This window comes from Dendrobates tinctorius, unplaced genomic scaffold (assembly GCF_039654945.1).
Source record: "Dendrobates tinctorius isolate UK_male_01 unplaced genomic scaffold, ASM3965494v1 ptg000039l, whole genome shotgun sequence".
Taxonomy (NCBI): Eukaryota; Metazoa; Chordata; class Amphibia; order Anura; family Dendrobatidae; genus Dendrobates; species Dendrobates tinctorius.
Window position 1 is genome coordinate 44,648,006 of NW_027361707.1, and position 25,971 is coordinate 44,673,976.

At 43.0% G+C, this 25,971-nt stretch overlaps 1 protein-coding gene across 2 annotated transcripts in view; it reads right to left on the reverse strand.

Moving 5' to 3' along the window:
- KCNIP4 (potassium voltage-gated channel interacting protein 4) overlaps positions 1-25,971 on the reverse strand; it is a 976,654-nt gene that overhangs the window by 625,116 nt on the left and 325,567 nt on the right. Inside the window, exon 1 of one of the 2 annotated variants that reach the window (XM_073574667.1) lies at positions 12,861-13,651. The exons of the other annotated variant lie outside the window; for it this stretch is intronic. Within the exon in view, the coding sequence (XP_073430768.1) occupies positions 12,861-12,972 (112 nt within the window). The 5' untranslated portion in view covers positions 12,973-13,651. Of the gene's footprint in view, positions 1-12,860; positions 13,652-25,971 lie in introns of those variants that run through there. 2 annotated transcript variants of the gene reach the window in all.

Genomic DNA, 25,971 nt, shown 5'->3' on the forward strand with positions numbered 1-25,971 from the left:
CCGGGGTTAGGCTCCGCCCCATCCCGGCCACTCCTCCGGTGGTCACGTGCCCCAGGTCCAGTACCTGTTGCATGATGCGTCTCTGCAGTTTGCACCACCTATCTCTACACTCCAAGCTCTTCCATCCCTGCTCAGGACTCACGCACGGACACACAGTGTGAGTACGGTGCCGTGTTCTTGACAAAAAGTTCCTGCATACCCCCCATTCAAGTCTGTACAGGGTGAAAGTTAACAGTAAAAGGTTCGCATTGGTGAAAAGGTTTGATAACACGCAGAAGGGTTTTGTCCTCTGGGGTCTCAGAGTAATACAGCAGAAGAGTTGATGGTGGAAGGATGCAATTGATATAGGGGATGGTAGCATGAAGAAAAATTCCTGCAGTTACACCCCTCCTCCCCCGAAATCACTGACAGTTGTACCGGGGACAGCTATCACAATGACAGCTACAATGGTTAACGGGGGTGATCATATTGTGATGCTGAGTCACTTCTCATTGGCAAGCCGTGACTCGGGAAGACAAGTTGTGTGAGTTGATAAGCAAGGAGAGTATGTCATAAACAGAGGAAAGAGACAAAGTCGTAGTCAGGCAATGGTCCAAGGCCAGAATACCAAGAAGATAGCATATCAGAGTAAAAGAGGTAATACAAATTGGTAGTCAATGGGAAAGTCCAAGGTCCAGCAACAAAGTATCAGAAAGTAAAATGCTGAAAAGCAGGAACAGTGGAATATTAAGCCACACAGAGCGGAAAGCTACAACTGGTAGCTATCTGGGCCAGTCAGCTCAGTTAATTAGCTAAGTAATTAATGGAGCAGAGAACACCAGAAGGGAGCTCAGCACCTCCCAGACACCTATTGGATGGCCGAGCTGTCAACAAAAGCGCAGACAGTTCAGCGTCAGAGATGAGCAAACTTGTTAGGAAAACTTTTGCCAATCTCAAATTCGACATGAACATAGCACATTTGGATTTGTGCTTGGTTTCTGAAGGATTTTTACTCAAAGACGGCAAAATTCAATCACAGTTCGGTAAATCATCGCATTTCCACTAATCCTTTTGTTATTACTTTTGCTAGGATAGTGGTGCTGTATGATGAGTGTAAGGTACGGTGGTACTTGTTTGATGAGGGGAGGGGTGTGGAGAGCTTAGAGGAGAGGTGAGCTCTTTTTTTTCCCCCTTAACTTTATGTGTGTTGATTTTGGCAGCCAATCAGAGAGCAGATATCATATATAATGTCATGACACAAGGTCTTTTGTGACTGACTGCCGAAGTCACATGTCCATGGCCATATAAAAAGCAGACATATTGTTTTGCTGGCGCCATTTTGTCACAGGGCAGAGAAGTCATTTCCGCTAGTGCTGATGCTGAAAGTGAACGAGTCAGTTAGATAGATAGGATCCTGTCCTGTGTGAAATCGATCTTCCAGCATCTAACTACATTGTGCAAAAACTGTTAGGCCTAATATTGGACTGCAGCCAGGAGGCCCAATTAGCTAATCCAAATAGTTTGTAATAAAACTATGTTGCAATGGGGAATCAGGAGGACACATTTCCTCTTAAAAATCATTAGGTATAACAGTGTTGTACAGGCATACTAAGAAAATAACTAGTGATTGTTCATTTAATGATAGGTGACTGACAGCTGTGGGCTTAATGTTGTGAAACAGCAGGTTACAAGAGGGGAAGGGTACATAAAATATGAGTGGGAAAAAGCGAGGTCATGGTGGAAGGCAGAATAGGCTTGGTGTTTGACATCTACGTGGGTTAGGTGTTAATGTTAATGAAAGCTCAACTGAACAAACACAATCTCGTCCTATCTAAAGACCACTGACAACATCTGTTACTGGATGGGCTAATCTAATGCCTTTCTATGGAAGCCTCACAGCAGTAAACCTTATACAGTTGTGGCCAAAGTATTGACACCCCTGCAATTCTGTCAGATAATACTCAGTTTCTTCCTGAACATGATTGCAAACACAAATTCTTTGGTATTATTATCTTCATTTAATTTGTCTTAAATGAAAAAACACAAAAGAGAATGAAGCAAAAAGCAAAACATTGATCATTGCACACAAAACTCCAAAAATACTTGGTTGCACAACCTTTAGCCAAAATAACTGCGACCAACCGCTTCCGGTAACCATCAATGAGTTTCTTACAATGCTCTGCTGGAATTTTAGACCATTCTTCTTTGGCAAACTGCTCCAGGTCCCTGATATTTGAAGGGTGCCTTCTCCAAACTGCCATTTTTAAATCTCTCCACAGGTGTTCTATGGGATTCAGGTCTGGACTCATTGCTGGCCACCTTAGAAGTCTCCAGTGCTTTCTCTCAAACCATTTTCTAGTGCTTTTTGAAGTGTGTTTTGGGTCATTGTCCTGCTGGAAGACCCATGACCTCTGAGGGAGACCCAGCTTTCTCACACTGGGCCCTACATTATGCTGCAAAATTTGTTGGTAGTCTTCTGACTTCATAATGCCATGCACACGGTCAAGCAGTCCAGTGCCAGAGGCAGCAAAGCAACCCCAAAACATCAGGGAATCTCCGCCATGTTTGACTGTAGGGACCGTGTTCTTTTCTTTGAATGCCTCTTTTTTTCTCCTGTAAACTCAATGTTGATGCCTTTGCCCAAAAAGCTCTACTTTTGTCTCATCTGACCAGAGAACATTCTTCCAAAACGTTTTAGGCTTTTTCAGGTAAGTTTTTGCAAACTCCAGCCTGGTTTTTCTATGTCTCGGGGTAAGAAGTGGGGTCTTCCTGGGTCTCCTACCATACAGTCCCTTTTCATTCAGACGCCGTCGGATAGTACGGGTTGTACCCTCGGATTGCAGGGCAGCTTGAACTTGTTTGGATGTTAGTCGAGGTTCTTTATCCAACATCCGCACAATCTTGCATTGAAATCTCTTGTCAATTTTTCTTTTCTGTCCACATCTGGGGAGGTTAGCCACAATGCCATGGGCTTTAAACTTCTTGATGACACTGCGCACGGTAGACACAGGAACATTCAGGTCTTTGGAGATGGACTTGTAGCCTTGAGATTGCTCATGCTTCCTCACAATTTGGTTTCTCAAGTCCTCAGACAGTTCTTTGGTCTTCTTTCTTTTCTCCATGCTCAATGTGGTACACACAAGGACACAGGACAGAGGTTGAGTCAACTTTAATCCATGTCAACTGGCTGCAAGTGTGATTTAGTTATTGCCAACCCCTGTTAGGTGCCACAGGTAAGTTACAGGTGCTGTTAAATACACAAATTAGAGAAGCATCACATGATTTTTCGAACAGTGCCAATACTTTTGTCCACCCTCTTTTTTATGTTTGGTGTGGAATTATATCCAATTTGGCTTTAGGACAATTCTTTTTGTGTTTTTTCATTTAAGACAAATTAAATGAAGATAATAATACCAAAGAATTTTTGTTTGCAATCATTTTCAGGAAAAAACTGAGTATTATCTGACAGAATTGCAGGAGTGTCAATACTTTTAGCCACAACTGTAGATGGCGCTCAGAAAGAGCATCCAGTGGATGGTAAGCGTTGCATCAAGTGGCCTCTTCTCCTCTTCCTCCAACTTAACCTCACTCACTGTTAGGGCTGGCGGAACGCACCAAATAATAAAAGATGGTATAGAGGTGCGTTCGCAGCCGGGGTCCACCGTGCAGAGATGTAAACTGCTTCTCGGTAATGGCAGACACTAACTGGCGGTATAACAAATACACGGGTTAACTTCACCCGGGGAATTGAAGGCGAACCCTGTTGCTTCACAGAGTTGCGATACCGCAGGGTGAGCGCTAGTGTTTTGGTCACAGAACCCTGCCCCAATAACACGGGATTAGAGTCCCTCTAGACCCACTAGCATTTGGCGCTGCAAATGCGGTGCCAGGATAAAGTAACTAAAGATGGGCCGCTGAAAGTGCATGCAGTGCCGCACTGGTGGACGCCACTAACCAGCCTAAGCTGAGGACTGGAAAGAGTACTATCAGCGCACGACGCCGCTCTGACGGACGCTGCTATATGCGGTACAGTCGTGCCTTGTGCTGGATGGCGCAATCAGGTGCTAACTCTCGTGAAGAGGACTGGGTGCACTGTGGCGCAAAGGCAATGCCACTCCTAGGTGCTGACTCTAACTCCGATAACCCTACTACATGCACAACCAAAGGGAGGGAATCATAAGGAGTCAGTCACCAGAAACATGCATCCATTATCTCACACACGATTACGTTTTTCTATACTAGCACATGGCTGGCGCATGGCTTCCTAGTGGTCCAATCGGAGCAGCAACAGGACCTGAGCATGTGACCCCTGACTTCCAATGAGGAAGGACTTAGTCCCAGGAGCTGCTCGCTGCTGGCTAGTGCAGGTTGCAATAGCAGACCCAGGGATGGCAGCAGCAACCAAACCGACAGCAGTAGTCTGAGCAAGACGCCGCGATTGACGTCTCTGCTGAAGCAGCCTCCTCTGCGGCCGGGACTGAATGGGAGACTGCAGAAGGCAAGGCTCGGGATTCCTCCTGTGCAGGGGAAGAAACCTGATGTCTAACACTCACAATCCTCAGCGGTGGCACCCCAATCACCCTTGTTTCCTTCTGCATGACAAATTTCCAAATGCCTAACTGACTGTGGGGAACCACAGATGGGTCATTCTGCAGAGCTGCTCACACCTTCTGTTCCATGGGCATCAGACCTCTGCTCTGAAGATTCACAGAATCCAAAGGAGGAAAGGGACACGTGCATGCTGGCGTATCGAAACACATTTGTAGACAATCTTAAGAGTGGTTTTCCCAAAGACAGCAGGAGACAGTCAGTGTGGATCTCAGTTCTAGATGTCCAATCCCAGGAACGTCAAGGCGTCATTGTAAAAACATTAGCAGCAGCAGCAGCAGCAACGTAAGTGGCTTAACCAATTTCTGTGAATCATTTCACACATTTTTTAGACCAGCCTGGAGAGGTTGATGCAGGAATATCTGAAGCTCAATATCAACACCATCGGTGGGGGTGGGGGTTGGACCCTTTTGCATTTTGGTCTTCAAAAATGGAAGAGTGGCCAGAGCTTGCCTGTCATGCCTTGGAGGTTTTATCATGCCTGGCAGCAATCATTCTCTCAGAATGGTTCTTTAGCGCTGCTGATGGTGTCCTAATGGATAAGCACATCCAGCTGTCCCCTCAAAGTGCAGACCGCTTAATTTTCATCAACATGAACAAATCATGGATTTCTAGTGACTTTTGCGATGGCGTAGTTTTTAGTGTCATGCATTAATCTCACATTATTGCAGTCCATGGCACCTTTGTGGTGCTTTCTGTGCCTGCTGTTGCTACTACTGCTGATGTTACAAGCAATTTTTTGAAATGTGGAGACTCCTATTATAATATTTCTACTCTGTGGAAATTGATGTCACTTTAGTAGTGTGCGACAGTAATGTTTTTCATGTGGAGACTCCAAGTTGGGTCTCCATCAGGTGGATTGCCTGTGGTGGAAGGTGTGTCAGAGGCCTATTACACTGTTTCCACTCTGTGGAAATTGATGCCACTTTCGTGGTGTGCGACCATTATTTTTTGAACTGTGGAGATTACAAGTTGGGTCTCCATCAGGTGGGTTGCCTGTGTAAGTAGGGTTACCAAAAAGACAGACCTGCACTTACTTTAAGTCAACAACATGTGCTACTTTCCTTACATTTTTCTACCAATAGTACTCTAAGAAACTGATGTTTGTGTCATCAGAGTGTGGCTTGTATAAAGGGAAAAAAAATTGGAGGTGTTGCATGAGGTATCAGGTCTCCCAGCTAAGATGTCTTACATCGCTCCCTTAACCACCAGGTCCTCACTGAAACTTCAATTCAAAGCTGTAAGTGCTGGACCATAACCTGATAGCTCATGCATGGCACATGGTTGACTGATGCTGTGGAATTTGCAAATTTCTACTGTGGGTCAATTGGTGCCACTTTTCATGGTGTCTGCCCCTAATTTTAGCTGTTTAGGAAGCTTTTTGTCACCCCTTAAGGTGTTATGTATACGTTTTATTTGGCCTCCTATAGAATTTAATGGGGTTCAGGTACATTCATCGAACTGTTCAGAGAACATGTTCGGTGAGTCAAATCGAATTGAACATTCAAAGGTTCGCTCATCTCTAGTCAGCACGCCCCTGCACCAGACTGGACAACAGAGCTGTCAATCACAGCACAGACAGCTCAGCACACCCCTGCACTAAACTGGACGACTGAGCTGTAAATCACTGCATCCTAAGACCGGGATCACACATGCGAGGAATAAGGCCGAGTCTCGCATTTTAATAACCGGCACTGCCGCCGGCACTTGGGAGCGGAGCATGTGGCTCCATGTATTGCTATGCGGCCGCACGCTCTGATCCGAATGCCGGCGGCAGTGCCGGGTATTAACATATGAGACTCGTCCGTATTCCTCACATGTGTGATCCCGGCCTTAGAAACATTGAGAGGTGGAATCATTACACATATGAAGAAAAGATCCTGTAACCCCTTCTTTCCCGAGGTCACTATCAGCTGTAAAGAGGATGAGATGACAGCTGTGACGGTAACAGCTGCAATTGTTATAGGAGCTGATAGTCTGAAGAAAAGTTCCTTTATTCTATATTCTTGATTTGTTCTTTACCACCATATTTGTGTCAAGACATAACATAAAAGATCCTTGCAGGTGTAAGAACTATTCATTTTTTATCGAGGTCTAAGGGGTAAGGTTTCTCCTTGTGGAGAGTGACATGCCAGCTCTGGCTTGTCAAGGTAAGGAGGCTTATTTGCCGTGCAATGCTCCTCTGGGAAATTTTATATGTAAATTGCCTCCTCGGAGAGAGAAAGAGGACTTGAACGCTATAGCGCCACCTGTTGGTAGTAGAGATCCTACAAGTCACAATGACTTAGGATAAAAGCCAAATCAGAATCTCAATTGAGATTCTGATTTGGCTTTTATCCTAAGTCATATTGCAAGACTCGTTAAAGGGTCGATTGTGATTGTGACTTGTAGGATCGCTACTACCAACAGTTAGCGCTATAGAGTTCAAGTCCTCTTTCTCTCTCTGAAGAGGAAATTTGCATATATCATTTTTTTATCAAAATCATTTTTTATCAATATAAAATTTTATGTTGTGTATTTAGCCCTTCTGCTTCTCAAGGTTTCTGCTTGCTGTCTATGAAGGGATACCTTTATTGTTTTAATGTGGAGAACTAAAATCAGCCCTCATGTAATAATATCTATACAGTTGTACAGCTTCCTACAAGAGAAAACTCGGAACTGTACTATAAGGTTTGGCTCCACATCATCACTTTTTGAACGGGTGATGGTTGCCTTAAAATAGAGTTACTGTGACTGTTGTGCATTCATGTTTCCCAAAGGGGCAGAAATTCTCACAGTTTTCATGTCTTTTTTTCCAGCATAGTTAAACATAGTAACATAGTTAGCAAGGCTGAAAAAAGACATTTGTCCTTCCAGTTCAGCCTATATTCCGTCAGAATAAAGAATCTAATCACTGTAAGATACAATATTGTTACGCTCCAGGAAGACATCCAGGCCTCTCTTGAACCCCTCGACTGAGTTCGCCATCACCACCTCCTCAGGCAGGGAATTCCAGATTCTCACTGCCCTAACAGTAAAGAATCCTCTTCTATGTTGGTGTAAAAACCTTTTCTCCTCCAGACGCAGAGAATGCCCCCTTGTGACCGTCACCTTCCTTGGTATAAACAGATCCACGGAAAGATATTTGTATTGTCCCCTTATATAATTATATACGGTTATTAGATCGCCCCTCAGTCGTCTTTTCTAGACTAAATAATCCTAATTTTGCTAATCTCTCTGGGTTTTGTTGTTCCCCCATCCCCTTTTTTCATTTTGTTGCCCTCCTTTGTACTCGTTGTAGTTCCATTATATCCTTCCTGAGCACCGGTGCCCAAAATTGTACACAGTACTCCATGTGCGGTCTAACCAGGGATTTGTATAGAGGCAGTATAATGCTCTCATCATGTGTATCCAGACCTCTTTTAATGCACCTCATGATCCTGTTTGCCTTGGCAGCTGCTGCCTGGCACTGGCTGCTCCAGGTAAGTTTATCATTAACTAGGATCCCCAAGTCCTTCTCCATGTCAGATTTACCCAGTGGTTTCCCGTTCAGTGTGTAATGGTGATATTAATTCCTTCTCCCCATGTGTATAACCTTACTTATTATTGTTAAACCGCATCTGCCATCTTTCGGCCCAAGTTTCCAACTTATCCAGATCCATTTGTAGCAGAATACTATCTTCTCTTGTATTGACTGCTTTTCCTAGTTTTGTATCATCTGCAAATATCGATATTTTACTGTGTAAACCTTCTACCAGGTCGTTAATAAATATGTTGAAGAGAATAGGTCCCAACACTGATCCCTGCGGTACCTTACTGGTGACAGCGACCCAGTTATAGAATTTACCATTTATAACCACCCTCTGCTTTCTATCACTAAGCCAGTTACTTACCCATTTACACACATTCTCCCCCAGACCCAGCATTCTCATTTTGTGTACCATCCTCTTGTGTGGCACGGTATCAAACGCTTTGTAAAAATCAAGATATACCACGTCCAATGACTCACCTTGTTCCAGTCTATAGCTTACCTCTTCATAAAAACTGATTTGATTGGTTTGACAGGAGCGATTCCTCATAAACCCATGCTGATATGGCGTTAAACAGTTATTCTCATTGAGATAATCCAGAATAACATCCATCAGAAACCCTTCAAATATTTTACCAACAATAGAGGTTAGACTTGTAGACCTATGATTTCCTGGTTCACTTTTAGAGCCCTTTTTGAATATTCGTATGCACCAGTCCTGTGGAACAGACCCCGTCGCTATAGAGTCCCTAAATATAAGAAATAATGGCTTGTCTATTACATTACTTAGTTCTCTTAGTACTCGTGGGTGTATGCCATCCGGACCCAGGGATTTATCTATTTTAATCTTATTTAGCCGGTTTTGCACCTCTTCTTGGGTTAGATTGGTGACCCTTTAATATAGGGTTTTCTTTGTCTCTCGGCATTTCACCTAGCATTTTATTTTTCACCGTGAATACCGTGGAGAAGAAGGTGTTTAATATATTAGCTTTTTCCTCATAAACATTAAGGTTGTATTCATTTACCACAACTTTTGCACAACAAACTGTAAGAAGAATGTGTGAAGGTGGAATACCCATTTAAGCAAAACTACAAAAGATCAAAATAAGCCAAGGAGTATAAACTTGTGATGAGCGAGTGTGCTCAGATAAGATGTCATCCAAGCATGCTCATGTGCTAATAGAGTATCTTCGGCGTGCTTGAATACTATGTTTGAGTCGCTGTTCGACAGCCATAACACATGTGACAATCCCTGCATGTGTTGTTGAACAGCCGTAAGACATGCAGCCATAGCAACACGAATATAGTATTACAGCAAGACGAAGGTACTCTGTTAGCACATGAGTGTACTCGGATAACATCATATCCAAGCACGCTCGCTCATCACTCATCACAGTTAATGAAGAACAACATTGTTCACAGCGCCACCGGTCTTAATGAGGTGGCATGTTGGAGTCAGAGGCTCCTGATTTGTTAAGAGGTGTACGCCTCCTAATGAAAAGTCTTAAAATTTGAATGTGCCTCCACGTGCGCCTCTCCACAAATTTTAAGCCAGTCAAATCTAGAGCAAGATTTGTGGTGTAGTATATGCTACAGCACATCATGAATTAGACACGCGGGCGTCAAAACGTAATCCAACCTGGCTCCAACCCATTGTGGAACTGGAAATGTCAAAAGTTATGAAATGATTGCGCTATTCTGTGTAGCACAGAAATTTTGCAACTTTTTAAAGTATTTTCTCTGATATAAACACTTTAATGAATTGGGGCTTAATTTTTCATTGTTTACTCTATGGGGCCGATTTATTAAGAGGCGAGTTGTGCATACCAGTTTTAAACGGAATCTGAAGACTGATTTCAGTGATGTGTCACTTATTAGGCTGTGTGCTGTTGCTTCAATACAATCAGTGTTTTATCAGCAGGAGATTAACATTACAGGACTACAGCTCCTGTGCATTGCAGTCTGACCAAGACCCCTCCTCTAATAGGCAGCTAACTGTACGCAGAAAGCTGTGGTTGTGGGTGGGGTTAGCGTTTTGAGCTCTGCAACATGTTACATCAAAAAGCTCTGATTGTGCCAAAACTGCTGCCCCCAGTAATCTAAGTGGCACATTGCTGAAATCAGGATCTCTTTTCCTACATTATGCTCCTCTTAGACTAGGTAGAAGCACCCTGGTGGCAGATTCCTTTCAAGGCTCCGCAAGCGTGTCTCATTGAAAGTAGAAAAGGAGAGAGGAAAATGTTCTACAGCGCACGCTCATACTGGGCTGTGACGTGCAATGAAACACTACCAACAGAACAGCCATTCAGGATGAGGGGCCACAGTCTGCGTGAGACTTGGTCACGCTTCGGTAATGCACTCAACTTCCAGAGTCCGGAAGTTGACTTGACATCATCGGATATCACCAGATCCAGGTAGATGTACCTAAAAAAAAAATCATCTGCTTTCTGTTTCCACTGTTGACGAGAATTCCAGACTAGGACAAGGAGAAGATGGAGTAGGAAATCACCGAAATCATCATGGGGAAGCGGCACAATTGCTCTAAGGTTACTTTGCATAATTTGTTGGAGACTGTACATTAGCGGCTGATAATATTGGATGATGCATCTGATTAATAAATATTAAATATGCAGATGTTTCATGAATTTCCAGCAGAGCCAAATTGTGATGTTACAGAAGAAATCAGGGGAGATGATTGATTGTCCATCCAACAGCAATAATGCTAAGTATTAATGATTGGTGATGGGGTTTGGGGCATTGTGAAAGCCCTGACCGCTACCAGGCGGGACTGGCTTACCCCAATCAGGAAGTTCCCCAGGAATAGTAATCCTCTCCCCCTACAAGCCCTGCAGTCGGGGCATGGAATCAGGATCAGGTTGACAAATATTCTACAAAGTTACACCCAATACCTGTCTCTGGCCCATTGTATAACAGTATAGACCCTTTTATGGATTTATAGGATAATAATCAATAGCAACGATACTGTTAGAAACGTTTTCTGACTGTGAATGTAATAACCAGTCGTGTGTCAACTTATTACATGGAAATATCATTAAATATTCATCCTGTGTTTACCCTACTCGCCACGTTCTTTCTTGTATACTTTACCATGAGACATAATATTTTCTTCTAATTACACCGCAGCAAACAGCAAACAACGAGGTTTTCGCAATTAAAGTCCTAATATGATCTTTAATACAAGGTGACAGCTGGTATCAAGTTTTAGCGGAGGGCGACTGCAAGCATTCTATTTCTGGAAAAAGTAATAAGACCATCCTTTATCAAGAGCAGCAATCTCAGTGTAGTTATCTGGAAATTACAAGGCGTACTGTATGCTCAATGCAGCACCGCGATACACAGAGAGGTTCTCACGTCATCAGTGCAGATGTGCAGCAGGAGAAACTTACTCAGATATTTAGGTATTAGAAGGGCTTAGCTTATCAATAAGCTGGACTTGATACTTGGTGGCATAGGACTGGCATAGGTGGCATAGGACTGCAGAAAACGTCTTGCATAGGACTGCAGAGAACACTGGTCATTTAACTCAGGATTTCATTATACATGACAAGTTCAGCTCTTCTTAGTAGACTTCCAAAAAATGACTGTAAAATTTAACTTTTTGGGACTGTACCTCCTTCAATCAATAAGATAATTGAGTATATTATCTTTCAATAATAAACAGCAATCTTAGCTCTGTGCATACATATCGAGGCTGAGATCATGCAGATTTACACAGGACTGCATGTAAGCCCAACAAAGCACAACACAAAAAGAGACACATACAAGACAAATTCAGCCCTGCTACATCCGTATATATGGATCAAATGATAGAAATCTGCTCTATGCAATAATCCTAACATGACGCGGATTGCAAAATTCCAAGCTAATTAACAAAGTCAACATACAAGACATTTGCGACGCAATACAAGTCCCAATTAGCATTAACAATTATCATTATCTTGGCACAGTACCCGGCTCGCTGGCGCATGTTTCACCAACAGTTAAGTAATTATTCAGCAGGCATAGCAATGTTCTAAAACTTGCAAAATGCAAAATAATTATATTAAATGCAAAATGATGATACAAACAGCAAAAAAAAAGGACAAGAAGAAGAGGGTGAAGAAGAGGACGAAGAAATGTAGGGAGAAGAAGAGGAAGAAAAGATGATGATAATGATGATGATGAAGAGGAGGAATAACATAAAGAGGAAGAAGTGGAAGAAGAAGAGGAGGAATAACTTGAAGAGGAAGAAGAAGAAGATGAAGAGGGGGAATAATATGAAGAAGAAGATGATTATGATGATGATGAAGAGGAGGAATAATATGAAGCGGAAGAAGTGAAAGAAGAAAAGGAGGAATAATATGAAGTGGAAGAAGAAGATCATGATGAAGAGGAGGAATAGCATGAAGAGGAAGAAGTGGAAGAAGAAGAAGAAGGAGAGAAGGAATAATATGAAGAAGAAGAAGATGATGATGAAGAGGGGGAACAATATGAATAGGAAGTAGAAAATGATGAAGAGGAGGAATAGTATGAAGAAGAAGAGGTGGAAGAAGAAGGAGAGCAAGAATTACAAGAATAAGAATAAAAGGGAGAGGAAGAATTGTAAGAAGAAGTAGAATAAGAGGGAGTGAAAGATTTACAAGAAGAGGATGAATAAGAAGGAGAGGAAGAAAACAGAAGGAAAAGTATAGGAAGAAGAAGAGAAAAAATAAGAAAAAGGAAAAAGATGAGGAAGAATCAGAAGAAGTGGTCTTCATGACTTTACCTTCTGAGAAATCAATGAGCCCCAATAGATGTAGCAGCTTTAGCGATGCACAGATTATCATTACAATCCCCACCGTCTGTAGTCCCTCTGACTCCCACTCTGCCGATATCATCCTTGGAATTGACAAATCATTCCTGTTTCAAACTTTACAGCAGATGAGGAAGGAATGGAGAGCGGCATTCATGGATGAGGAGAGAGGATGCAGCCTTTTTCCTGCCTCTGGAAAGGACCAGCCTGACTGAATGAAAATGTGGACTAGCTCTGCATCTCATGCTTCCCAGTGTGTGATTGTGTTAGGAGTGACTCTCCTGGAGAGGCTGAGGTGGACCACCACCAGCTCTGAGCTTTGACATCATTACTTGCGGCTTATTCCCCTACTCAGAGGTGTCCCCGGATCCTCTGCTTCACAACTCATCCCAATTCCCATTAGGAACAACGCCTGGAAACTTTTAGGATGAGCACGCGGCGTCGCGAGCGCAGCTAATTTCAATGCCTCATTGCTTATTCCACATTTAACCCTGTGTGCTCCAGACAGGCACATTATAGCACTATAACATCTCATTTCAGCTGGGATTATCAGGACCTGACAGCTGCTGGATTGTCAAATGTCCCCAATTATTAAGAGAGTGAAACCTCATTGTCAAGAAGGCAATCTAGAACAAAACCAGAACAATACAAACATTCCATAGGCTTGTAACTGCTTGATTGAGGGTGAATTCCCACATTCCATCTTGACGCAGTTTTTATGACAAAACTAAGAATGAATGATAAAAGGAGAGAAAAAGAGAGAACATTTTCTGTATAATTCTCTTTACAGTCCACTCTGAGCTTTGTCTTCAGAATCTGCAGCTCTGGTGAAATCAGCCAACATTCAGAGAAATCTCATCATTAGCTATCGCTGCTCATTTCACTGGTTTACTAGAGATTATGGATTATCGTGTAGTCTGTACCAAAAACCAGCACTGGATTATCAGAGTTTCTGGACATATATCATAGATGAAAGATTTTTGTACATTTTTTTAAATGCATCCTGCTTCCACAAGTATCTATGATAAGACCTCATTCAGACATCCGTATTGTATGCGTTATATCCGTTTTTTCATGGGCAGAACATGTACCCATTATCTAAGTTGCTGTTCACCCGTCCATGTTTTTCACATGCAAAACACACAAAGACATGTCCGTTTATTTCTAGCAGCGCGGATGAAAAGGGCCAATATGAGTCTATGAGTCCGGGAAAAAAACGTACAGGACACAGATAGCATCTGTGAGCCATCCGTGTGCTGGATGTGTGCAAAGTATAGGAGAAGCTTTATAACTTATTTATTTCTGTGAAAAGCACTGATGGTAAAAATGGACACACTGAGGACGGTGGAACCATTTTTTCATGTACGTGCTTAAAATGGACATTTGAATGAGGCCTAAGGCCTTTTTCACACATCAGTCGCAATCCAGCAGTTTTGGAAAAAAACAGATCCATCGCAGATTGCGAAAAAGTGATGCTGGATCCGACTGCCCTACCTGGGAATAATAATTGGAGCATGCTCAGTTTAAAAAAAACGGAATCCGTCGCTGGATTCCGTCATTTGACGGACAGCGATGGATCCTGCACCCATAGGCTTTCATTATAGCCAACGACCGACGTTGCTGGATCCGTCGCTGTCCTACTTTTCGACGGAGACAAAAAAACGTTATTTTGCCCGCTATCTCCGCCCAACGGACACAAAATTTCCGACGGATCCAGTGAACGACAGACGAAACGTGTGGCCAACTGTCGCAATCCGTCGCGACTGACTAGTTTGATGCAGGTCCCTAGGCTTCTCCCCAACACAATCCCTTTGACTGACATGTCTCTCCATGTACACTCACATAGAGGGAGTGAGATAAGTTGCTGGGGACTTGGACTAGTCAGCAGAGACATATAGTCCCTGGGTGGCTTTTCCAAGAATGTTTTATTCTGAAACTCAGCAGCTCTTTGGAGTAAAACATATATGGCGGCAACATTACAGCGGTGTCTGATTCATGCTTCCAATGGATCGGGTACCATGAATCAAATGATAGCTTCCCTTTAAATAATAATAATGCATTAATTCTACAGTATTAGGCTGAAGTCACACCAGCATGTGGCATCAGACATGATATTCTAATGACCCTCGGCTCCTGCTCTGCTGTGTGAGCCGAATGTCAGTGCTCTGTGCTCCGACCTTCTTCACCAGAGAATGGCAGCACAGGTGTGGAGCAGACGGAGAAAGTAATTTCTCCATCTCCTCCATTCCCTGACTTGCCCTATATCGGAATGCACTGGGATGACATTCGAGTGCAGTCCAATGTTTCTAGCGCTCCAATAAACTTGAAATGGGTGTGTGAGCCGAGTCTTGCTGCTAATGGCAGCATGCTGCCGAATCGGCATGAGAACATAAGGGCAGATCTGAGCTGCTCCATAGAATAACACTGGTCCTATGCAATGTTTTATCACACAGCACTTGGCCGTGTTTTACGGTCGTGTGTCTCCAGCCTTACTTGAAGTCGCTGAACACATAATGATGAGTCCTGACAAATGACATACTCACGTCAGCTACATAAGGAAATGAAAGGTGTACAAAAAACAGAAATGAAACGAATTTGCAGCAGAAATAGAATATCTGCAACTGACTTTACATCTGAATGAGTTTGCAAAATCCATGTGATTGCTACTATACCCGAGCTGGAATATATATGGAGGGGATTTTCAATGAAACTTTGTGGGAAATGTATTAAGATTGACATTTTATGCATCAACTTTGATCAAAGTCTGCTGGAGGAACATGCAAAAATTCATTAGGAGACACATGTGGTCAATATATCGAGGTCAGCATAGTACTCCGGTCACGGGCTGGAGCACATTTCTGTTTTAATTTGTTCCATTTTCCACTGTAAATGATAGTGTATCTGTTTTTGGAAGTGCATTGAGCAGCAAGGTGGTGTGCTGGTAAAAGGGAAAAAAAAACCAAAAAAAAACCAAAAAAAAACCAAAAAAAAACACTGAGCGAGTGTGAATGAGCTGAGTGTGACCTGAGCGTAAGTGCGAACTGTGGTAAGTGTGTGACTTGAAATTCAGTGAAGAGGTATTTGGAAAACCTATAACAAATACCTGTGTGAGTTGCTGAATTGTAAGTTGCTGAGTGCTTTCTACCTGTTCAATTTTTGCGGGGCTTTGGGGGCTTGTTTAACCTATATTTTCTCTCTTCAGGGTTAATCTCTTATTTTACTATCTGTGTTTTTAAGGGTAAACTATATTGCATTTAAATCTTGAGGTGTAACTATATTCACAAGGGGTTAATTAAGGGTGGGTGTTCATACAGTAATTAAGGGTTTATAAGGGGCAGCTGGTTGGGGCTCAACTCCTTTTGGAAGTGCATTGAGCAGCAAGGTGGTGTGCTGGTAAAAGGGAAAAAAAAAACAAAAAAAACCTCTTTTAAATCTTCTTCCTGAGCGAGTGTGAACGAGCCGAGTGTGACCTGAGCGTAAGTGCGAACTGTGGTAAGTGTGTGACTTGAAATTCAGTGACTTTAGATTCAGAGAGTTTCCAAGGGAGGTCTTACTGAATTGCTGTTATAGTAATACTTTTTTTTTTTTTTTTCTTTTAATTTATTTTTGCTTATCTTATTGTCTGGTGCAATCCCCATTAGGATGTGCTCCACTATTGCCAATGCCATCCAGTGCACGTCTTGCCGCATGTATGAAATCCTTGAACAGCCGGTCGAGGGTGCATACTGCTGTGCAAGATGTGAGCACGTTGTGCATTTGGAAGCCCAGATACTGGATCTAAATGTGCAGCTGGCAACACTGAGATCCATAGACAATATGGAAAGGAGTCTTCTGCTCACTGAGCAGACGCTCAATGGGATAGATGAGGGGGGGGGGATGCTAGGTTGGAGCTGCAGGACAATGAAGCAGCTAGCTGGGTGACAGTTAGAAGGCGGGGTAGAGGGAAGAGCACCAGGGAGGCTAGTCCTGATCTGGCACACCCCAATAAGTTTGCTAAGTTGGCAGAGGAGGGGAGTGTTAGTGCAGGAGTAGCACTGCTGCAGCAAGGCATGTCCTCTGAAAGCCGGAGGAGTGTCTGCTCCAGTAAGGGGGGAAATAGGAGAGCAGGGCAGGCCAGGCAGGTTCTGGTAGTGGGAGACTCAATTATTAGGGGAACAGATAGGGCAATCTGTCACAAAGACAGGGATCGTCGAACGGTGTGCTGCCTACCTGGCGCTCGAGTCCGACACATCGCTGATCGGGTTGACAGATTACTGGGAGGCGCTGGAGAGGATCCAGCGGTCATGGTGCACATTGGCACAAATGACAAAGTTAGAGGTAGGTGGAAGGTCCTTAAAGATGATTTCAGGGAATTAGACTGTAAGCTTAAAGCAAGGACCTCCAAGGTGGTATTTTCGGAAATACTTCCTGTACCACGTGCCACGCCAGAGAGGCAACGGAAGATTAGGGAGGTTAATAAGTGGCTCAGGAATTGGTGTAGGAAGGAGGGGTTTGGGTTCCTGCAGAACTGGGCCGACTTCTCAGTTGGCTACAGGTTCTACGCTAGGGACGGGCTGCACCTCAATGGGGAGGGACGGGACGGGGGGGAGGGTATTCCTTTTATAGGAGGGGAAGACAGTGCAGATAGAGACCTGGGCACAAATAATGACATTGGGGGTGGAGGTGGCATGAGGGGTGGGGTTAGAACAGTTAATAATTTAAGAAAGAATAGAGGTACAGAGAGATGCATAAAGTGCATGTATACTAATGCCAGAAGTCTCGCCAACAAAATGGAGGAATTGGAGTTAATGTTGTTTGAACATAATTATGACATGGTGGGGATATCTGAGACATGGCTGGATGAGAGCCATGACTGGGCGGTTAATGTACAGGGCTATAGTCTGTTCAGAAATGACCGTACAAATAAGCGAGGGGGAGGCGTGTGTTTATATGTAAAATCATCCTTAAAACCCATCCTTCGTGATAATATATATGAATCTAATGAAAATGTAGAGTCCCTGTGGGTAGAGATAGGGGGAGGGGGGAAAAATAATAAATTACTGATAGGGGTTTGTTATAAGTCTCCAAAAATAATGGAAGCAACAGAGAATATCCTCATAAAGCAAATAGATGAAGCAGCGACTCAAGGAGAAGTCATTATTATGGGGGACTTCAACTACCCTGAAATACATTGGGGAACCGAAACCTGCAGTTCCAGCAAAGGTAATAGGTTTCTGACAACGATGAGAGACAATTACCTTTCACAACTAGTTCAGGACCCAACAAGAGGGGGGGCACTGCTAGACCTAATATTAACCAACAGGCCAGACCGCATATCAAATGTAAGGGTTGAGGGTCACTTGGGTAATAGTGATCACAAATTAATAAGTTTTCATGTATCCTTTAATAAGATGTGTAGTAGAGGGGTTACAAGGACACTAAACTTCAGGAAGGCAAATTTCCAACGGATGAGAGATGATCTTGGTGCAATTAACTGGGACGATATCCTGAGACATAAAAATACACAAAGAAAATGGGAGACGTTTATTAGCATCCTGAATAGGACCTGTGCACAATATATACCGTATGGGAATAAACATGCGAGAAATAGGAGGAAACCACTATGGCTAAATAGAGCTGTAAGGGGCGCAATAAGAGATAAAAATAAAGCATTTAGAGAATTAAAGCAAGTAGGTAGTGATGAGGCATTAAATAAATACAGAAGATTAAATAAATTCTGTAAAAAGCAAATCAAGACAGCAAAGATTGAGACAGAGAGACTCATTGCCAGAGAAAGTAAAAATAATCCCAAAATATTCTTTTACTACATAAATAGTAAGAAGCTAAAAAATGATAGTGTTGGTCCCCTTAAAAATAGTCTGGGTGAAATGGTGGATGAGGATGAGGAAAAAGCCAATATGCTAAATGACTTTTTTTCAACAGTATTTACACAAGAAAATCCCATGACGGATAACATGATCAGGGATAAAAATTCTCCATTAAATGTCACCTGCTTAACCCAGCAGGAAGTACGGCGGCGTCTACAAATCACTAAAATTGAGAAATCCCCGGGCCCGGATGGGATACACCCCCGAGTACTGCAGGAATTAAGCACAGTCATAGATAGACCACTATTTTTAATCTTTAAAGATTCCATAATAACAGGGTCTGTACCACAGGACTGGCGTATAGCAAATGTGGTGCCAATATTCAAAAAGGGGACAAAAACTGAACTTGGAAATTATAGGCCAGTAAGTTTAACCTCAACTGTGGGTAAAATCCTGGAGGGTTTTCTAAGAGATACTATACTGGAGTATCTGGAGAAGAATAACCTTATGACCCAATATCAACATGGGTTTACAAGAGACCGTTCCTGTCAGACTAATCTGATAAGCTTTTATGAAGAGGTAAGTTCCGGACTGGACCAAGGGAATGCAGTGGACGTGGTGTACATGGACTTTTCAAAAGCTTTTGATACGGTGCCACACAAAAGGTTGATACATAAAATGAGAACAATGGGGATAGGGGAAAATATGTGTAGGTGGGTTAAGAGCTGGCTCAGGGATAGGAAACAAAGGGTGGTTATTAATGGAGCACACTCGGACTGGGTCACGGTTAGCAGTGGGGTACCACAGGGGTCAGTTTTGGGCCCGCTTCTTTTTAACATATTTATTAATGACCTTGTAGGGGGCATAGAGAGTAGAATTTCAATATTTGCAGATGACACTAAACTCTGCAGGGTAATTAATACAGAGGAGGACAATTTTATATTACAGGAGGATTTATGTAAACTAGAAGCTTGGGCTGATAAATGGCAAATGAGCTTTAATGGGGATAAATGTAAGGTCATGCACTTGGGTAGAACGAACAAGTTGTATAATTATGTGCTTAATTGTAAAACACTGGGCAAAACAGTCACTGAAAAAGACCTGGGTGTATGGGTGGACGACAAACTCACATTTAGTGGCCAGAGTCAAGCAGCTGCTGCAAAGGCAAATAAAATAATGGGATGCATTAAAAGAGGCATAGATTCTCATGAGGAGAACATAATTTTACCTCTATATAAGTCACTAGTGCGACCACACTTAGAATACTGTGTACAGTTCTGGTCTCCGGTGTATAAGAAAGACATAGCTGAACTGGAGCGGGTGCAGAGAAGAGCGACCAAGGTTATTAGGGAACTAGGGGGTCTGCAATACCAAGACAGGTTATTACACTTGGGGTTATTTAGTTTGGAGAATCGAAGGCTTAGGGGTGATCTTATTACAATGTATAAATATATGTGGGGACAATACAAAGACCTTTCTAATGATCTTTTTACTCTTAGACCTGTGACGGGGACAAGGGGGCATCCTCTACGTCTGGAGGAAAGAAGGTTTAAGCATACTCACAGATGCGGATTCTTTACTGTAAGAGCAGTGAGACTATGGAACTCTCTGCCATATGATGTTGTAATGAGTGATTCACTACTAAAATTTAAGAAGGGACTGGATGCCTTTCTTGAAAAGTATAATATTACAGGGTATATACAATAGTCTCCTTAATATTGCGTTGATCCAGGGAGCTAGTCTGATTGCCATATGTGGAGTCGGGAAGGAATTTTTTTCCCCAATGTGAAGCTTACTGTTGCCACATGGGGTTTTTTTGCCTTCCTCTGGATCAACATGTTAGGGCAAGTTAGGATAGGATATGGGTTGAACTAGATGGACTTAAAGTCTCCCTTCAACCTTACTAACTATGTTACTATGTTACTATTAGGAAGCACTAGGCATTTGTTAAACTGTGCGTGCTTTTCCGAAAAGTGTCAGAGCTGGCACTAAACTGATTGTGTGACAAAAACTTAAGACCTTTGTTCTCCATTTCTTTTTTCTGTAAACTGAATAATTAATTTAACCTATTTTTGAGTTTCCATTTTCTGACCCAATTGTGGCTGGAGGTGCACCTACATTACGGCTATGACCCGCACCAACACTCAGGTTGATTTGCAAATGATATCAGCTGAAAACACTTTCACTGTTATATTAAATTCTAACATTGTGGATATTTCTACAAATGTTCTACAACTGTCCCAATGATCTGAACCCCATTTAAGTGAAGGAAGGTAATTTTTAGCTATAGTAGTTGAACTGCGCCACAATTAAAGAGCAAATTTGCAAGGAGTGCCAATCTGCGTGTTGCCATAAATTTTGATCGCATTTATCTGCACCTTATGTACCAAGAATGTTTGTCTTCAACCTTAAGAAAAATACATGGCCTCAGATGAGGAGGTTATTTATCAAAGATCACCGAAGTCAAGAATAAAGACTCATGGATGGACTATGTCTATGAGAACCTACAGGACCCGAGCTCCTCTATGCACAGACTTATATAGTGAGTGTTTTGGCACCAATGATCCCCTCACATCTCTGTACCAAGCACTGAAATAAAACATCTAAAGAGGACCTGTCACTAGTCATAAAAATGTCTTACCTGGTGTAAATGCCGTTTTTCTCCTGAGTCCGGTGTTGTTTTTCCTTTGTTCCTGCTCCTCTCTATTCTGGAGATGTTGCCCCCTCATCTATGTATATAAATCTAGTCTTTTAAACAACTGGGCACAGTTTTCAAGGAGACTCCGAACAGAGAAGAGTTGATAGCCACACCTAATTGGCTAATAAGACTAGATTGAGACACAGCTCTGGCCAAAATTAAGAGACCACTTCATAGTTTTATAAAAATCAGCTTTTCTACAATTCTGACAGCCATTCCATTCCAGAGTCAGTTGAATTCCAACCAGAGTACACCTCATTCTATATAATGTGCTTCTGATTAGGTGATCACCTGAACCAAATCTTATTTAATGAAGGAAAGTATAAAAAACCCTGCTGTGGGGTTCACAATCCTCTTGCAATAGGACAAGCTGGATGGCAAAACAAGTGCTAATAATATCCCAAAAGTAATAGGAATGAAAAAGTAACTTTTAACCATGCCAAAGGAGTTGAAAAGAAAAATCTTGAGTGAGGAAAAGAAGGGCTCAATTCTGGCTTTACTAGCAGAGGGATACAGTGAGCCTCATGTTGCCTCCATCCTTAAAATTTCTAAGACGGCAGTCCATTACAAAAAGGTCAAGCACCAGACATTGGGGACAACAAAGCTACAGACCGGCAGAGGGCGAAAATGACTCTCCACTGACCGGGATGACCATCATCTTATTTGAATGTCACTCAGCAACCGTAGGATGACATCAAGTGACCTACAAAAGGAATGGCAAATGGCAGCTGGGGAGAAGTGCATGGCAAGAACAGTTCGTAAGAGGCTCCTAGAGGCAGGGTTCAAGTCATGTAAAGCTAGAAAAAAGCCTTTCATCAATGAGAAGCAAAGGAGAGCCAGGCTGAAGTTTGCCAAAGACAATAAGGATTGGACCATAGAGGACTGGAGTAAGGTAATGTTCTCTGATTTGTCTAATTTTCAGCTTTGCCCAATACCTGGTCGTCTAATAGTTAGACTGAGACCTGGAGAGGTGTACAAGCCACAGTGTCTTGAACCCACTGTGGAATTTGGTGGAGGATTGGTGATGATCTGGGGATGCTTCAGCAAGACTGGAATTGGGCAGGTTAATCTTTATGAAGGACGTATGAATCAAGCCGCATACAAGGTTATCTGAATTGGGCAGGTTAATCTTTGTGAAGGACGTATGAATCAAGCCGCATACAAGGTTATCCTGGAAAAACAGTTGATTCCTTCTGCTCAGGCAATGTTCCCCAACTCTGAGGAATGGTTTCTCCAGCAGGACAATGCGTCATGTCACACAGGTAGGTCAATCAATGTGTGGCTGCAGGTGTAATAGAACGGTCGGGGGGTGGACTCTTCAGCACAATCTGTACTTACTGTGCTGGCAGCTGCTTCATCCCTGGTGCACCCCCCATTCCTCCTGGAGTTCAAAGGATTGGAGGCAGAGCCAAGAATATCTTCAAACAAGAAAGATTTATTGTCTTCAGGACACAGCACATCCAACACACCATTAGCACATTTGGCACAGTACCAGCAATACATCTTCTCAGCTTTCCCTAGCTTCTTCAGCTACACCTGAAAGGACCACAAAGTAACAGCGGGACAGGGAGCCCGGTGAAAATGGCACTTCGACCTCTTTCCCTGGAACCGACTTCAGTCCAGACACGGAAATACTCTTCTACAAAGTCTTCCACCCCCTTTTGGTTTTCCTGCCCGAGCACTTGCTGGTGGCCTACTCGACTACTTTGTCAGCAACCCGACTCGGGCTGACATTTCCTCAGTGACTCATACCACATCTGCTATTGATGGCTAGGGACTCTACTTCACACTTTCTGTGTCAGCTACACAGCTCAGCAACAGAGATGTCCAAGCAGCACCAGGAGTCCACCCCCTACTGCCTATAAGCAGAAAATCTCTCCTACTAGTTCCCAGCTAACACTTCCCTAATTAACTCTCAAGTGTCCTACAACTGTGCTCTATTATGAATGTGCTCGGTGCCTCCTTCTTGTGTCCTTTTTACTAGCTGCACTGTCCCTAACTTGTAAATCACAATTGTTGTGAGTTCATTTTCCCCTTCACCATTGAGGTCTGATGAACTCCCTCTTCTGGTGAAGGAATGTAGTGAGGCTGATTACCAAGCACCTGAGCTGGAAGATGATGACTGGGATTGCTGACTGGATATAAGGCAGCTGACGCCCTTCTGCCTTGCTGGTGATTTCCCTGAGGGATTCTAGGAGACCAGTCTGATTACTGCTCCTCAAAAGCTAAGTTTTCTGCTCTGCTTTTTGCATTTGTGTTTTGGTTTTTGTTTCGCCTTGTTTTTCTGATTTCTGCCATTCCCGGCTGGGGTGAGCTGAATTCCTTTTTGCTCTGTCTTCAGAAAATACCTGAGTACTGATATAGTCTTTTTGAAGCCTAGCGTCTTCAGGGCTTTTTTCCCTATCAGTCTATTGGCTCTTGTTTTGATAGGGTTTTGGCGGATTGCAGACAGCAGCTTTTCTATCCTGTCCTATTTAGTTAGCTTTGGCCCCATCATTTGCTCAGCCTATCTTTCTATCTGTGTGAGTGTTTTTTCATCTTGCTTCACCGTCATTATATGTTGGGGGCTGCCTATTGCTTTGGGGTCTGCTCTGGGGCAGTTTAGATTTCCCTTTCTGTCTTTAGGCTATTTAGTTCTCCGGCTGTGATCGAGGGGTCTAGGGCACCTTAGGAACCCCCCACAGCTACTGCTAGTTGTTGTTAGGTTCAGGGGTCTGCAATCCGATAGTTGCCAACTTCTCTGGTTTTCTGGACTTAGCTAGTATTTCTGTTTTTGCCTCCTACGGTGACTAATTCATAACAGAATCACCAGCCATACCGCAGATCCTAGGGTACTCAATAGCAGGAAAGAACTGTAAAAAAAATAAATAAAAAAAGTGTGTATATTTTTTCCTCTATATCTCTGAGGCCGTAGAGGGAATTTTTTTTTCTCTCAATGGAGATAAAGCAATTGTCTGATCGTGTGGAGCAGCTCGCTGCGGAAGTGTGGGGAATGTCCGCCTACCTTGCTCATTCACATGCTGCTGAACCAAAAATCCCTACTCCTGATGTGTTTTTTGGGGATCGGTCTAAATTTTTGAATTTCAAAAATAATTATAAATTATTTTTTGCCTTGAAGCGTAACTCGTCAGGGATCTCCGCGCAGCAGGTTCAAATTGTCATCTCTTTGCTGCGTGGCGATCCCCAGGATTGGGCGTTTTCTTTGAAACCAGATGATCCTATTCTGACTAATGTGAATGCATTTTTTCAAGCCTTGTGGTTGTTGTATGACAAACCTAATGCTATTGATCAGGCTGAAAAGACCCTGTTGGCATTGAGCCAGGGTCGAGATTCTGCAGAATTGTACTGTCAAAAATTCTGAAAGTGGGCGGTCCTTACTACCTGGAATGATAATGCCTTGGCAGCTCTCTTTCGGAAGGGTTTGTCAGAAGCCGTAAAAGATACTATGGTGGGATTTCCTGTCCCCTCTGGTCTTGACGATTCTATGTCATTAGCCATTCAGGTTGATCGGCGTTTACGTGAACGCAGGACTGCACGAGAGGTGTTGCCACCTGTTGAACAATGTGAACCTATGCAATGTGATAGAGTTTTGTCCAGGGAGCAACGTCAGGAGTTCAGAAGGCGTAATAAGCTGTGTTTTTTTTGTGGAGATGCCTCGCATATTATTTCTGTCTGTCCTAAACGAGAGAAACGTTTTGCTCACACGTTTTCTGTGGGTGGTGTTCAACCTAAGTTTCTTCTGGCAATTACTCTGATCTGCTCGTCCACATTTTCCGCCAAGGCTTTTGTGGATTTGGGAGCAGCCCTGAACCTAATGGACTTGGATTTTGCTAAACGTTGTGGATTTCCGATGACTCCTCTGCGGACGCCTATCCCTTTGAGGGGAATTGATGCTACTCCTTTGGCAAAAAATAAACCTCAGTTTTGGACCCAGGTGGTAATGCGGGTCGCCCCAGACCATCCAGAAAATTGCAGATTTTTGGTGTTGCATAATTTGCATGATACCATTGTTCTGGGGTTTCCCTGGTTGCAAATTCATAATCCAGTTTTGGATTGGAAATCTGTGTCTGTGGTGAGTTGGGGTTGTCGGTGTGCCCTTAGTGAGGCTCCGGTTTTTTCCACCTCTCCTCAGTCGCATGATATTCCTGACTATTTGGCGGACTTTTATGAAGTATTTACTGAGAATGAGTCTGCGTCTTTGCCTCCTCATAGGAGTTATGACTGTGCAATTGAACTGAGCCCGGGGTGTAAATTTCCCAAGGGTCGGCTCTTCAATTTATCTGTACCCGAGCACGAGGCTATGCGATCCTATATTAAGGAGGCGTTGGAGAAGGGTCATATTAGACCATCCTCTTAACCCTTAGGTGCCGGTTGTTTTTTTCGTGGCCAAAAAGGATGGTTCATTAAGGCCTTGTATTGATTATCTACAGTATAACAAAAAGACACGTCACTCCGATAATTCGATAAGGGGTGCTCAGAACAGGATACCAGTCCCAATAAATCATATAAGAAAAAAATCCGGCACTCCCAAATGCAAAAAGAAGTCCCTTTTATTTTTCACAGCTTAATAATCCACATG